This window comes from Lytechinus variegatus, chromosome 17 (genome assembly GCF_018143015.1).
Source record: "Lytechinus variegatus isolate NC3 chromosome 17, Lvar_3.0, whole genome shotgun sequence".
NCBI lineage: Eukaryota > Metazoa > Echinodermata > Echinoidea > Temnopleuroida > Toxopneustidae > Lytechinus > Lytechinus variegatus.
This window is the reverse complement of record NC_054756.1, coordinates 19,702,506-19,717,174: the sequence shown is the minus strand read 5'-3', so window position 1 is coordinate 19,717,174 and position 14,669 is coordinate 19,702,506. Positions and strand designations below refer to the sequence as shown.

The 14,669-nt window shown below is 35.3% G+C and overlaps 1 protein-coding gene across 1 annotated transcript; it reads left to right on the top strand.

Moving 5' to 3' along the window:
- The first annotated feature begins 2,034 nt into the window (after positions 1 to 2,034).
- Positions 2,035 to 11,262, top strand: LOC121431082 (laminin subunit alpha-2-like). Its single transcript, XM_041628563.1, has 6 exons — positions 2,035 to 2,261; positions 3,221 to 3,379; positions 6,518 to 6,668; positions 8,152 to 8,282; positions 9,131 to 9,350; positions 10,547 to 11,262. The coding sequence occupies exons 1-6, from the start codon at positions 2,127 to 2,129 to the stop codon at positions 10,672 to 10,674; spliced, it is 924 nt and encodes a 307-aa protein (XP_041484497.1). The 5' UTR covers positions 2,035 to 2,126; the 3' UTR covers positions 10,675 to 11,262.
- Positions 11,263 to 14,669: the final 3,407 nt, after the last annotated feature.

Below are 14,669 nucleotides of genomic sequence, written 5' to 3'. Positions count from 1 at the left end.
CACAGTCCGCCACTGGCTGACATTAACCCAAGGCCTCCTAAGCAATGGCCTTGGCTGCCCCATTGCCTACTTGACCCCTTTGCCCCATGCATTATCCTTGGTTATCTGTTGCGCCCTTTCCAGATTTTTCCCATTTATACTGTAATATAGTTTAAACTTGCCCAAGAGATAGGTGCCCTTGCCCTAAAACCATTGAAATTTAACCCTTTTGTTACAAAAGGTGCTCGATTCATGGGAATTTGTGAGTGTTGTTCATATGTGTCATATAGTTATTCAATATTGGGGTCACAGCCTGCCCCCCCCCAAAAAAATACATATATCCAAATTACGCCTTTTTGAGCATTACATTCCAACTTATTGGTTTCTGGTTAATGTAATGCCCTTTGATATGTATTAAGGGTTCTTAAAGCAGAACATTTCATTATTCTGAATTCATTTGAATTTACAAGTTCACAAATCTGGCATAATCATGTGTGACTTTTTTCATGTTCAACTGTTTCTTTGTTTAAATGCAAACTTAGAAAGATCATTATTAGTACCTAGAATTTATGCCTAATTTGAATTCATATATACAAATACAATGGATCTTTGAGTGTGCTCTTGTGTGTGATGATTACGATGATAACGTTTCTGGGTGGGTGTATCTGTGTGTGTGTGTGTGCCTTTATCGCTTTTTCCCTCTTTTCCCTCTTCATCTGGTGTGTGTAATATTTTTGTTTCCCTCTTTTTTGTCTCACTTGCATAGCAGAGTGAGACTATAGGCGACGCTTTTCTGACGGCGGCGGCGGCGTCAACATCAAATCTTAACCCAAGGTTAAGTTTTTGAAATGACATCATAACTTAGAAAGACCTAGTTCATGAAACGTGGCCATAAGGTTGATCAGTTATTACTGAACATCCTACTTGAGTTTCATGTCACATGACCAAGGTCAAAGGTCATTTAGGGTCAATGAACTTAGACCATGTTGAGGGAATCAACATAAAAATCTTAACCTAAGGTTAAGTTTTTGAAATGTCATCATAACTTAGAAAATATATGGACCTAGTTCATGAAACTTGGACATAAGGTTAATCAAGTATCACTGAATATCCTGCATGAGTTTCTTTAGGGTTCGATTACATGTACACTTGAATAAACAATCTGAATGCGTCATACTTTGAGTTATATGGCCTCCAAAATTGATAAACCTCTTTTGAACACTAATTGAAAAACATGCAAAAAGGGATATACTGTAAGTTTGATTTGTATGAATTTTCATATCTGACTCGTGTGCTTTGTAACAAATAAAATATACCATACAAATGAGGCTATACACGGGGCGTCCAGTTTTAACGTCTTATTTTCATATATATACCTATAGATGATGCCTGAAGTCATCATTATTGCAGCAATTAATTGACAGATAAGCTTAAGAATCTTCCATTATTCCTGTATGAAATAAATATTTTCAATAATGATTGCAGCATAATATGCAAGAGAAAAAAACATTTTTTTTTCATCTTGAATGGAGTTAAACAAGTGTATTGGAAACCAAAAGTACTATACACTATTCGAAAGCTAAGCAGGAATATGGTACAACAATAATGTGATCATGAATTTTAATCTAATCCCACTGCAATTTTTTTTAATAAAAACACTCAATTTGTGAGCATCATTGCCTATATTGAAAATCTCCCCAGCTTGAAATATATATCATTGTTGTATATAAACACTTTTATATTTATTTGTACAGAAGATCAATTATATTTTTAGCCTAAATGTGCATAATGCGATGATCCTATTTTTTGCTATTTTCTTTCATACACGTAGATTTGAGGTTACCATAGGGTAAGAGCTTTATTGTGCTTTTCATCATCCAGAATTCTATTTGCATTGCCATGTGTCAACAGAGTTGTGATTATATGATTTTTCATTTAGAGAAGATAGAATATGACAATTTCAACCTATAGGGCCTAAATAAAAATCTGTAACTATCCCGATTTCTTTTGCACTTTCCATTCTTATAGATTTGAGGTCTCTGTATAGTTGACTTCATCCTTTTTTCTTCTTTTTAAAAAATTTCTGTTATAGATTTGAGATCACAATAGAATTAAAAACAACCAAGAAGGATAGCCTGATCTTTTACATGTCGGATCCTACTGAGAATTACTATGCTGCGTTACAGCTGATGGAAGGTTTCGTGTTTTTTAACTTCAAAATTGGTAGCTCGCCGGTGTTCATGGACTCGGACTTTGTGATCGATGATGGTTACTGGCATACGGTAAGAGATCATTTCCTGTTATCATTTACCTATAGCGGTGGCTTTCATGATGCTATTGATGACTTCTTATATTTTGTTAACTTCTGATGTGACCAGCCACCCCAAATCCAAGAATAAATCGCCATGGGAAGTTCTTTGTTAATAGCCAAAATAGCATTATAATTTGGTCTTCAAACAACCCCCCCCCCAAAAAAAAAAACAACAACAAAGCCTCTCTGAAAAAATAACTCCTGTTCTTTATTCTGTCAAGTTGTAACGTTGAATTTAACTCAAGATTCAAATTTTTCTTTGACACCACTTTTTAAAAGTTTAACTGAGAATATATAATGTGTACTTCTCATGCTTGAGTACACCTCCAACTTCAAACTTTGTTTTCTTCTTATTATTTTAAATGCTTGCATTCAATCAAGTACTTATTTAGGTTCATCAATTTTGACAAGTTATGTATCGTTTTAAAGCTTAGGATTCACTTTTCAAACTCAATAAAAATCCCAAACTTCATTATGGGAGACTAATTGTTGGTTTGGGGATGGCTGGTTGCTAACAGTATCAAATCACCAATTAGTCGGTCAGTCAGTCGGTAACATGTCTGCCCATCGAACCAAAGATCGTGGGTTCCAGTCCACCCCTGGCGGATGACTGAAACCAGTGCGTTGTTTGTAAACGTCTATCCCATGTTTCATAGATGCAGGCTATGTTACAGTGGAAAACATTCTGTCCCTCGGATAGGACGTTAAATGGTGTAGAGGAGAGTAACCACCTTTGCACGTTAAGAACCCATTGCACTATTCTTATAAGAGTAGGAGAAGTGGTCCACCTGTACTCCCTCCAGTCAGTTATATGGGGAGGAGAGACCTGCGAGTCACAGTGATCCAGTTCGCCTTTTGCCTCCCAGGCACAGGTGACGACAAACAAATAATAATAATTAAACAAGAGAGTCTTGATCATTTTATCCACAGATTGAGATCTCTCGGAACAGAAAGACAGGGTCTCTTCAAGTTGATGGTACCAAACGAAAGAGGGCAAAGTCAAATAATGGTAGGAAGAATCTCAACATCCAGTCACCGATCTATATAGGTGGTCTTCCTTTAAACCGACAGTCACCGAACATCTATGGGGTAAGCTCTGCTCTGTTTGTGTCTTTGAATTAATTTCATTTCTATGTATAATGCAGCCCTTCACCATGTACAGTCACAGATTGAAGCTGTATGTAGATGTGATGATGATGGTGGCGGTGATGTTGATGGTGATTAATGGTGATGGATGATTAAAGTGATGAAGATGCTGACAAATATGATGATGCTTATCATTATAGGTGATAACGTAATGATTATACCATTTTGACGGTAGCATTTTACATATATAACAAAGAAAAGAGGATATGGCATAGTTGTTATTTTATTAGGCAATGTAAGCAATCAATTTGACTTGGAAATGGATTCTAGATTAAGTCAAATCTTTAATCGCGGAAGCCTTGATATTGTAACATGTATCCTACATCCAGCATTAGTATTTAAAGAAACTAGACCTATACAAATACATTATCAATTCATGAGGAAGAAATTTGTCCCAACCCCTAGAGACTATCCTTGACCTGAACACAAAACAAAGTTAGCCGCTTTTAATAAAGGAGTATCTTGCTCCAACAACAGATTAATTGAAAACCCCCTAGCTTGCATAACAGCTGTAGAAGACCATGAGAAGAGCAAGTGAAAATTAATATATTTTTTTTATTACAACCTCAAATCAATACATATGTGTTTTGATACCCTCCCACCTTATTGAGTATTTATTTCCTCTTCAACTTTTGGTCTAGAATATTTTAGAGGAGGATATTGTAAGACCTTTTGAACATTTAACCGGCTTGATTTTAATCATAGTGAACACAATTGATATATTTTCTACTTAAATTGAAAAAGAAAAATCCTTGATTTGAGGATTATCATAATTTTCCTATTGTTAACTTTTTCATAATCACATGTATTTTTACTCTAAATGCAATATCCTCTTCCCATATTTTGTAGAATTGTGTGCAAGACCTGTGTGTTAAGTCCTCCTTGTTCTTAATTCTGTATTTGGAGGGGGAAATGTGTCCTGGAAGTATTCACTCTTTTATCTACTTTTAGTCAAATGGTTTATTAGTGTTTCTGTCAGTGAGTGATTCTTTTTAACTGTTATCCCAACTCCCTGGGGAAGATTTCAAGCAAGTCTCTGTATTCAAGCAAACTGTGTTCATTTTGGGGTAGGCTTATAGACCTATTTCTTGTTAGAATGTGGCAAAGATAGATTAATACATCACTAAGGGACATTGGCAAAATAAAAAAAAGGAAGAAAGCGGCAGTAGTAGTGAATTTTTCTAAATATTATTATTTATTGACATGATAATGATAATGAAAAAAATAATAATCATGGTGATAATAATAAAAAAAGTAAATATATTGATACATGATGATGATAATAGTAATATCAATAATATAATAATTATAGTTTTCATTTTTGTCTCACCTGCGAAGCAAAGTGAGACTATAGGCGCCGCTTTTCCGACGGCGACGGCGACGGCGGCGGCGGCGGCGTCAACATCAAATCTTAACCTGAGGTTAAGTTTTTGAAATGACATCATAACTTAGAAAGTATATGGACCTAGTTAATAAAACTTGGCCATAAGGTTAATCAAGTATTACTGAACATCCTATTAGAGTTTCATGTCACATGACCAAGGTCAAAGGTCATTTAGGGTCAATGAACTTAGACCATGTTGGAGGAATCAACATCGAAATCTTAACCTGAGGTTAAGTTTTTGAAATGTCATCATAACTTAGAAAATATATGGACCTAGTTCATGAAACTTGGACATAAGGTTAATCAAGTATCAATGAACATCCTGCATGAGTTTCACGTCACATGACCAAGGTCAAAGGTCATTTAGGGTCAATGAACTTTGGACAAATTGGGGATATCTGTTGAATTCCCATCATAACTTTGAAAGTTTATGGATCTGATTCATGAAACTTGGACATAATAGTAATCAAGCATCACTGAACATTTTGTGCAAGTTTCAGGTCACATGATCAAGGTCAAAGGTCATTTAGGGTCAATGAACTTTGGCCGATTTGGGGATATCTGTTGAATTCCCATCATAACTTTGAAAGTTTATGGATCTGATTCATGAAACTTGGACATAATAGTAATTAAGCATCACTGAACATTTTGTGCAAGTTTCAGGTCTCATGATTAAGGTCAAAGGTCATTTAGGGTCAATGAACTTTGGCCGAATCGGGGGTATCTGTTGAATTACCATCATAACTTTGAAAGTTTATTGGTCTAGTTCGTTAAACTTGGACATTAGAGTAATCAAGTATCACTGAACATCCTGTGCATGTTTCAGGTCACATGTCCAAGGTCAAAGGTCAATGAACTTTAGCCGAATTGGGTGTATCTGTTGAATTACCATCATAACTTTGAAAGTTTATGGATCTGATTCATGAAACTTGTACATAAGAGTAATCAAGTATCACTGAACATCCTGTTCCAGTTTCAGGTCACATGATCAAGGTCAAAGGTCATGTAAGGTCAATGAACTTTGGCCATGTTGGGGTTTTTTGTTGAATAACCATCATATGTCTGTAAGTTTATTGGTCTAGTTCATAAAAAGAGGACATAAGAGTAACCATGTATCACTGAACATCTTGTGCGAGTTAGAGTAGTATGCAAAGTCAGCACTGCTGCTATATTGAACCGCGTGATGCAGGTGAGACGGCCAGAGGCATTCCACTTGTTATGATAATGATTATTTTTGTAGTATTGTTATTGTTACTACTACTTCTACTACAACTACTTCTACAACAACAACTACTACTACAACAACTTCTACAACAACGACTACAACTACTACTACTACTCCTACTACTACTACTACTTCTACTACTACCCCTCCTACTACTACTACTACTACTACTACTACTACTACTACTACTACTACTACTACTACTTCTACTACTACTACTACTACTACTACAACTACTACTACTTCTACTACTACTACTACTACTACTACTACTGCAACTACTACTACTACTACCACCACCACCACCACCACTACTACTACTACTTCTACTACTACTACTTCTACTACTACTACTTCTTCTTCTTCAACTAGTACTAGTAGTACTACCGCTTATACTTCTATATATTGTAATCATCATTATTATTTTTTCAAATGTCTGAAAATATCTTTAACATCACTTTTGCCTTTGTAGGATGGTTTCGATGGCTGTATACGAAAGTTCCGTTTGAATGGCATTGACATCGACCTGAGAGGAACGGCCAACAATTCTTATGGAGTTGTAACCTGCTACACCAATACCGAACCAGGACATTATTTCCAGGGCATTGGCCATGCTCTTCTAGGTGAGCTTTCTCCCATTCATACAGGGAAGAATCCAAGAAAGAAGCAAATTTTTGTCACAAAATGGTTATCGACCATCCATCTCAAAACCCCAAATAAACCGTGATGCCATGTTCTCCTTAATAAGCCAAAATACTATTTTGGTCATCAAAAGTCAAGATTTAGAAAATTATTTTATCTGAGTTTTTTTTAGAAATGACAAAATTTTATGCTTGTAAAGTTCAATTAATACAATATCCAGAAGTGTTTTCAGATTTGACATTTCATTTTCCACCATATTGCACATACTATACTTGGATGATTCCCAAATTTCAAACATTGTTTTCTCCTTATTATTCTTTGAAGCTCTTTTAAACAGTTCTACATTCAATCTAGAACTTGTGTGGGTTATCATTAATCAGTTATAACAATTATATATCCGATGATCTTTGTAGGATTGCATAGTGGAGTTTATAAAGGGGATAAGGTCTACGGTTCACCATGTGTAATATGAAGAAGGGAAGGAAATACAGGTTTACAACCTTTTTCACGTTAACTTATATATCATTTTACAGATAAAGATAGTACGCAGTACAAAACACTTTTACCCAAGATAGTACACAGTGCAACACTCTTTTAGCAAATACAGTACACAGTGCACCACACTTTTATGACAGATAGTTCACAGTGCAACACACTTTTACCAAAGACAGTACACAGTGCAACACACTATTACCAAAGATAGTACACAGTGCAACACACTTTTATGACAGATAGTTCACAGTGCAACACACTTTTACCAAATACAGTACACATTGCTACATGTACACACTTTTGCCAAAGATAGTGCACAGTACAAAACACTTTACCAAAGATAGTTCACAGTTCAACACACTTTTTACCAAAGATAGTACACAGTGCAACACACTTTTATGACAGATAGTACACAGTGCAACACACTTTTACAAAAGATAGTACACAGTACAAAACACTTTTACCAAAGACAGTACACGTTGCAAAACACTTTACCAAAGTTAGTACACAGTGCAACAATCTTTGATCTGAGATGTACACACTTTTGCCAAAGATAGTACATAGTACAAAACACTTTACCAAAGATAGTACACAGTTCAACACACTTTTTACCAAAGATAGTGCACAGTGCAACACACTTTTATGACAGATAGTTCACAGTGCAACACACTTTTACCAAATACAGTACACATTGCTACATGTACACACTTTTGCCAAAGATAGTACACTGTACAAAACACTTTACCAAAGATAGTACACAGTTCAACACACTTTTACCAAAGATAGTACACAGTGCAACACACTTTTATGACAGATAGTACACAGTGCAACACACTTTTACAAAAGATAGTACACAGTACAAAACACTTTTACCAAAGACAGTACACATTGAAAAACATTTTTCAGTTATCATGCAGCAATATTCTCAGTAATGTGTTGTATTGAAAAAATATATGTCATCTCTTCCTACAGCAAACCAACAGCAAATCGGATCTGATTTTCAACTCCTAATTGAGTTTAGAACAGCGCAAAAAGATGGTCTTCTCTTTGCGGCAACAGATCTTGACGGTGTAGGAGTTACAGTCGTAATTTCTGATCATGATGTAAGTACATTTGACATGCAGATTTCATGAATACAATTCCTTCAACCAGTTTGCATATATTAACATGCAAATGTTCCTTTCATGTTTATTTGCATATAGGGATATCATGTTTTTTTTCTCTAAATTATTTTTCTTGGCTTTATTCGAACACAGATGTTATCCCCTAGAACCCAGTGTAAACTTTATGAATATAAAGTTTAAATTAATGGCTTCAATTTTGCAAAAACAACGAGTCTTACTCTTTGAAAAACAAGTTATATGACGTCTATATAGAAAAGTAGTATATGGAAGCCCTAAATTTTTTTTAACTTCGTCACCACATGTTTGTTTAAACAGTAGAAGAAACAAATAGCAGAAATTACAAAACATTTTTCTCTCCATAATCTACAACTTTAGGGTGAGGTGGGGAGGGGTGGGGGCTCTACAGAAAATGCAAGTTTATTTTTCTTGCCTGCAAAGCAGAACGAGACTATATGCGCTGCTTTTCTGACGGGGGCGTCGTCAACACTGAAATATTAACCAAGGTTAATTTTTTTTCTTAAATATAATGTAAGTATATATATATAGTATATATAAAGTATATGGGCCTACATGTTGTTCATGAAACCTGGACACAAGGGTAATGGGATATCATTGATCATATTAGTTTTGTATGTAATTCATATTTCAATAGCTGTATGTGATTTTTAAGAGATGTGGATTTAATTGGAAAAAAAAATATATTGAAAGACATTCAGTTGAAAAAAACAATAGCCTGCTCAATTACCTTTTTGTCACTTGGAACAAAGATGATAAAACTCACAAATCAAAAATAAAATAATAATCTGTCCTTACGCTTAATCCTATAGATTCTCCTAAAGTTGTACACTGGTCGGAGAATGGCCATGATCCCGTTCCAAGCACACAACAACTTCACGGTCTGTGACTACCAGTGGCATGTGGTTCAAGTGACAGAGATAGATGGTCTTTGGCAATTGTCTGTTGATGGTAACATGGCCAACAATCTTAGGGGTACTGTTCGACTTCCAGGAGATGAGCGTTACCAGTTCTATGCGGGTGGTAACCCATGTAAGTATTACAATCATTTCCCTCTGATAGGCTGTTAAATGTGACCAGCCACTACAAACCCAACAGTAAGTTGCCAGGGAAGGTTCTTTGCATATAAATAGCCAATTAGAAATTTGGTGTCCCACTGATAGGTTGCTAAATAAAATCTGTTCCTGGGGAAAGGCCGTCATTCATAAATATCTGCTGGCCCCAGTAAGAAGTGATGAGGGCCACCTGTTATATGGTGGTGGTGGTGTCACAGTGTGCCAAATTAACGCCTGTTACTATGCTAAATATGCTATTTTATTCATGAGCCCACCGTTTGAAGAATGGACTCATTCATTCAAAACAGTGGACTCATGGATAACCATGGTAACAGGTGTCAATTTGGTGCACTGTGACAAAAAGGCGCATCAGCATTGGACATTTTTTAATATACATGGTAAATAAGGGTAATTTACACAAATCTACATAAACCATGGGTTCACCCAATGCTTTTTAAAACCACCTTTGTGAATTCTGGAAAATTAGTTTACTTTATGATCTCCTTTTGTGCTGAATTAGCACATATGAAAGTGCAATTATCCATTATATTGAAAATGCAATTCATAGCTTTCACCCAGTAAATAAGAACGCATTGATCGATCTGATAAGTCAGAAAAAAAAATCTTGGAACCAGCGAGATTTGAGCCTCTCACGAATTGATTGTCTGTCAGCAAATCTTCCACCAGGCCGTCACTGGTCCATGCCACAGTCACGCTGAAATACATAGGAGCAAATACCTCGGTGTCCATGGTGGCCTTCGAATGCAGTCAGATTAAAGATTAGAGGTGATCGAAGCCCATAAGTTGTATTTTCAATGTAATGAAAGTTCTACAGCAAACCTTTAACATTCCCCGTACAATTGTTTCATTTTTCAATAAGGTGAAAATTGCATTGAATGGGTAGTGAATGTCTAAGATCATCATTGCTGTAACATTATTATTCACATACATTTCTGATAATGGAAAAGGGGGAGATGTCAGCCTTCTCGTAGCATATTTATTTTAATGTACACACAGCCATTTCACAAAATAATCCTGCCTTCATAAAACAGCAAATAGTTATGGAAACAATCATTGATTTTTTACAATACTGGTATATTACGATTGATTACATAATGGCTTTAAAGAAATCAGGCATTCTAATACACTGCTCTCCCACTTTTCCTTTGACAGTATCAAACCCAGATGCCGTCAAGTTCAAGGGCTGTATACGACGTCTGGAGGTCAACGGAGGGGTCGTCCCCGTCGAATCATCAGTTGAGATCGTGGGTGTGGTTCCTCTAGAATGTCCCATCGTATGACGACATTGATGCTTTGCTCATGTGCTGCTTTATTCTCAACATGTATTTCATTATGCAGGGGCTTTGTGCAAAATCTTTGTATGTAACAATTCGACAGCTGCATTCCAAAAAAAAAAATCTGGACCACCGAGAGAGAGGGGAGTGGTCTTCCACCTGTGTTTTTAAACTCTCGCATGAATCAGTATATTTTCTTAGATGAGGCTTGTGGTGATTGCCACTCTCCACCCATGTGTGGTAAATGGAAACCCGGTAGGAAGGAATTCCTTTGATGCTTGAGCGCCTGATCAGGGTAGTCATGCTAAAGCCAGGTTAATGGTATGCAGCGCTTCAAAATATTGTATTAAGCGCTATATAAGTGATGCATATCATTAGTATTATGACAAAAAAATATTGTTAAAACTGTTCAGTGGAAAATGGAAGAGTTTGCTCCGATACTGATACAGTCGTTAGAAAGGGTCACATGACACAATTCTAATGCAGAGTGTGTTAGCATGCTCCCAGTCAACAGATAAGTGGAACATTCGTGATGATGTTGATAATCATCATCATGGAGCGTGGGGAGCGTTGTGGCCCAGTGGATTAGTCTGTTTTTTCTGACTGAAACAGAGAGTGTGGGTTCGAATCCCAGCCATGGCGTAATTTTCTTCAGCAAGAAATTTATCCACATTGTGCTGTACTCAACCCAGGTGAGGTGAATGGGTACCTGGCAGGATTAAATCCTTGAATGCATGAGCGCTGAAAGGCAGCTCGAGTAAAGCCGGGTAATGATGATAACAACGCGCCTCGGAATAGAATTATTCTAGATAGATGGCGCTATATAAATGCCTATTACTATTATTATTATTTTGATATTAGAATATTGGGTCAATCAGGTTGTTATGAATACCTATTACAATTTCATCTATGCAAAGAGACTTCAATGTCTTTGGTTTTAGCACGGAAAATATGACAATCAGGCAGATTAGAAGAGTCAATTCTAAATAGTCTGCTCTTAACTCAGGAATTTAGTTGTTAAGCATTTGTTCATGATTTGTTTTACCCCATTCTGAACGAGATATTTACCTTAAGTTACATTTCTTTGAATTTTTTTTTTTAAATCAATGTACTATTGGGTTTTCATGTATTTTGGAAGTCGATGGCCGCTGTAAATTCTTTTTCTCATTTTAGCCTAAGAAAACATAATCATTATCCAATGCATGATTGGATATCATTGCATGAGAGATTAAATGTGCTTTTGTACTTACATTTTACAGAAGTATTGATTTCATTATGGTGTTTACATGTATCTACGGTAATTAGGCATCATGATTATGTCTAATTCTATGTTTTAATGTTACTTTATGATTTATTTCTCACAAAATATTAGTATTGAATATATTCAATTGGTAACAGGGCACATATTACTTCTTTCTAAATGAAGTCATGGTGATGCATCTATTGACCACTTGCCTCATATAGCAACCCATAGCAACATGGGTTCTACACAGATGATGTCATGGATATAATTATAGCTAAGTAATTCATCGAGTTGAATGTTTGAATTTACTTAAATGGTTTCCACCTTTAATTGAATTTCCTTTGGATGGTCATCGGAACATAATCTAAATATTAATAGCTGTTATACAGCCATTTTATGAGTGTTAATGTGTACTTTTCAGTGTAGTGCAATTTGTTCCTCTTTTTTGTCTCAGTTGCTGTAAGGATAAATGTATTATCGCAAAGGGGCTGACGTAACATGTAATGTTCATGTTTTGTGTTTTTCAAAATGCACTTCTCTAATATTTTTATGCATATTTGAATGTGTTATTTTTTCTCTGATCTTTTGAGGCAGATACATGCATGCTCAATATGAATATGTGTGTATTTTTTTAGTAAGTTTTTTAAGCGTGTAAATATACTAGCTAGGATTAATTTTCTTTGTTTTCTTGAAAAAAAAGCCTTTCCCTTTAAGTTCATAACACTGCCAAGTTTTACCAAGGTGTTATACTGTGTTTTTATCGGTAGTGTATATCAGTTTCAGTACAGGTAATTATTTACTTCATTTTTATAAGATTGTGACAGCGTTTATCATTTATCTTTTGCTAAAAATGCTGAATATGGTGTGCTTTCTGATTTTTCAATATATTGTGTAAATATAATCATTCTTCAATTCTTTTTAGCATTTACTTTCAAATGATATATGAATGTCATATTGATACTTGTACATGAAGTTCATGTTTTTGTTATAATCATGCAGTCCCTTTACAGAGACTATGGGAATTTATAATTGTGTGTCATGAGGCTACTGTGCATCTACCATCGAAATGATTGTAAGTTCTTTGGGTATATTAATAATTGCGACCTGGTCTAGCTACTCACCATTTGGTTGAATGTACTATTTTTGTCTGTTTTCTCTAATTCCCATTCGGGCTTTGCTCGTTTTGTTGAATAAACACCTCTGAATGAAGGTAAAGTGGAAATTTGACCATCTGAGCACTACACCAAATGAGAATTGGACTGGTGTTAGACTAATTGTAGTGTAGAGCAAAATGCAATCAGACTGAATCGGAAGTGAAAAAGTACATTTGTTGGAAAAATGATTTATACTCCTAAAATAAAATTATTGTGATGTAATATGGGTTTAAAGAAGAATTAGAAGGAAATTTGTTGTAACGGCTTTCAGTAGATTCAGTATTGATAATTGAAAATGAGAAAAGAGCAGCAAAAATGAGTGTCTAATATGAGAGTAACTTAAAGAAAGTAAGGGAAATAAAACGGAAGAAATCAAGAACAATTACCAATTATGCTAAATTAATGAAAAAGCTAAGATCACTTCTTCATTATTATCGTGATTTTACCGTAACTATTTTTGTAATTTCTTGATTCTTTTGTAACATCGCTTTTTGTTGATTTTATGTGTATTTTCATGTTCTTTTGTAAAACATATGCCAATTCAGCTGTAAGAAGCTGCGATCATTTGTTCTAATAAAATCTTGAATCTTGAATCTTGAATCTTGAAGTGGGCCGAACAGGCTCAGACATGTGGTATAAATCTATGTGGGAAGTAGTCCAACTGCCTATATGAAAAATGTATCTGGCTTCCTTTTTTTGTTAAGGCTTATGTATGAAACACATGTATCTGCATTACAATGCCCAACAGGTGCTGAAATTCTTTGAAAGCGTTTGCATTTATAAAGCAAAACAAGACAATCCAGTATTACATACTTCATTCTGTCAGCATCTATGTATATTTCATGAGGTTGAAAATCAGTATTTGTCTCCATTTTCTTATTTTTCATGAGGTGCTTTCAACACAGCCCAAAGTTATGTTGGTTTAGATGAAGAAGGGTGCTAATATCTACTTGCATTCAAGACATGAGCAATTTCATTGTTTCATCCGGAAATAGATTGAATTGTCATTGATAATTAGACAATCTTAATGTTAACTCCAGAAAAAAAATAGTTGTTCATGATTACATGTATATGTGTATTTATTATAATCATTTGTTTAATCCTATTTATTAAATTAATTTGAAGTTGACTTGGAAATGCAGTTGTGCTCAAAAGTTAGTGAACTCCATCACTAAATGCACTCTGTCATGCTGAGTGTTGAGACAACAACACTACAGTGTGCAGCAAGCCCAGAGGAACAAACTGTATTGAATGCAATATTTTATCACCTGACTTTACAATGTAAATATCTGAAAAAAGGGCAGAAGTTGAACACTTGGATTATGTCCATTTTCTGATGGGGATTCTTTTGAGCACCACTCGTTGGTGGGTAAATAAGTAACACAATCTGTGATGAGTGTTCTGAGGAGCATTTCATTAAACAAACACACCATGATTTTTACTGACTATTTGTTATAAGCTGCTGAAATCTTTGCATCTGATTGGTTCAGAGCAATTTTGTCAGTGAAAAACACTGCCAAGATGATTCTTGACACACCCCCAAAGATGAAATACCCACTTTTCACAAAGCTTATCAGCTTATGATTAATATGATTCTTCCATTA

Excerpts from the sequence above, each read along its gene's own strand:
- LOC121431082 (XM_041628563.1), top strand. The coding sequence starts at position 2,127 with ATGTCGGATCCTACTGAGAATTACTATGCTGCGTTACAGCTGATGGAA. Across the intron at positions 2,262-3,220 it reads ATGATGGTTACTGGCATACG|ATTGAGATCTCTCGGAACAG; the intron begins GTAAGAGATCAT and ends TTTTATCCACAG. Across the intron at positions 8,283-9,130 it reads TCGTAATTTCTGATCATGAT|ATTCTCCTAAAGTTGTACAC; the intron begins GTAAGTACATTT and ends TTAATCCTATAG.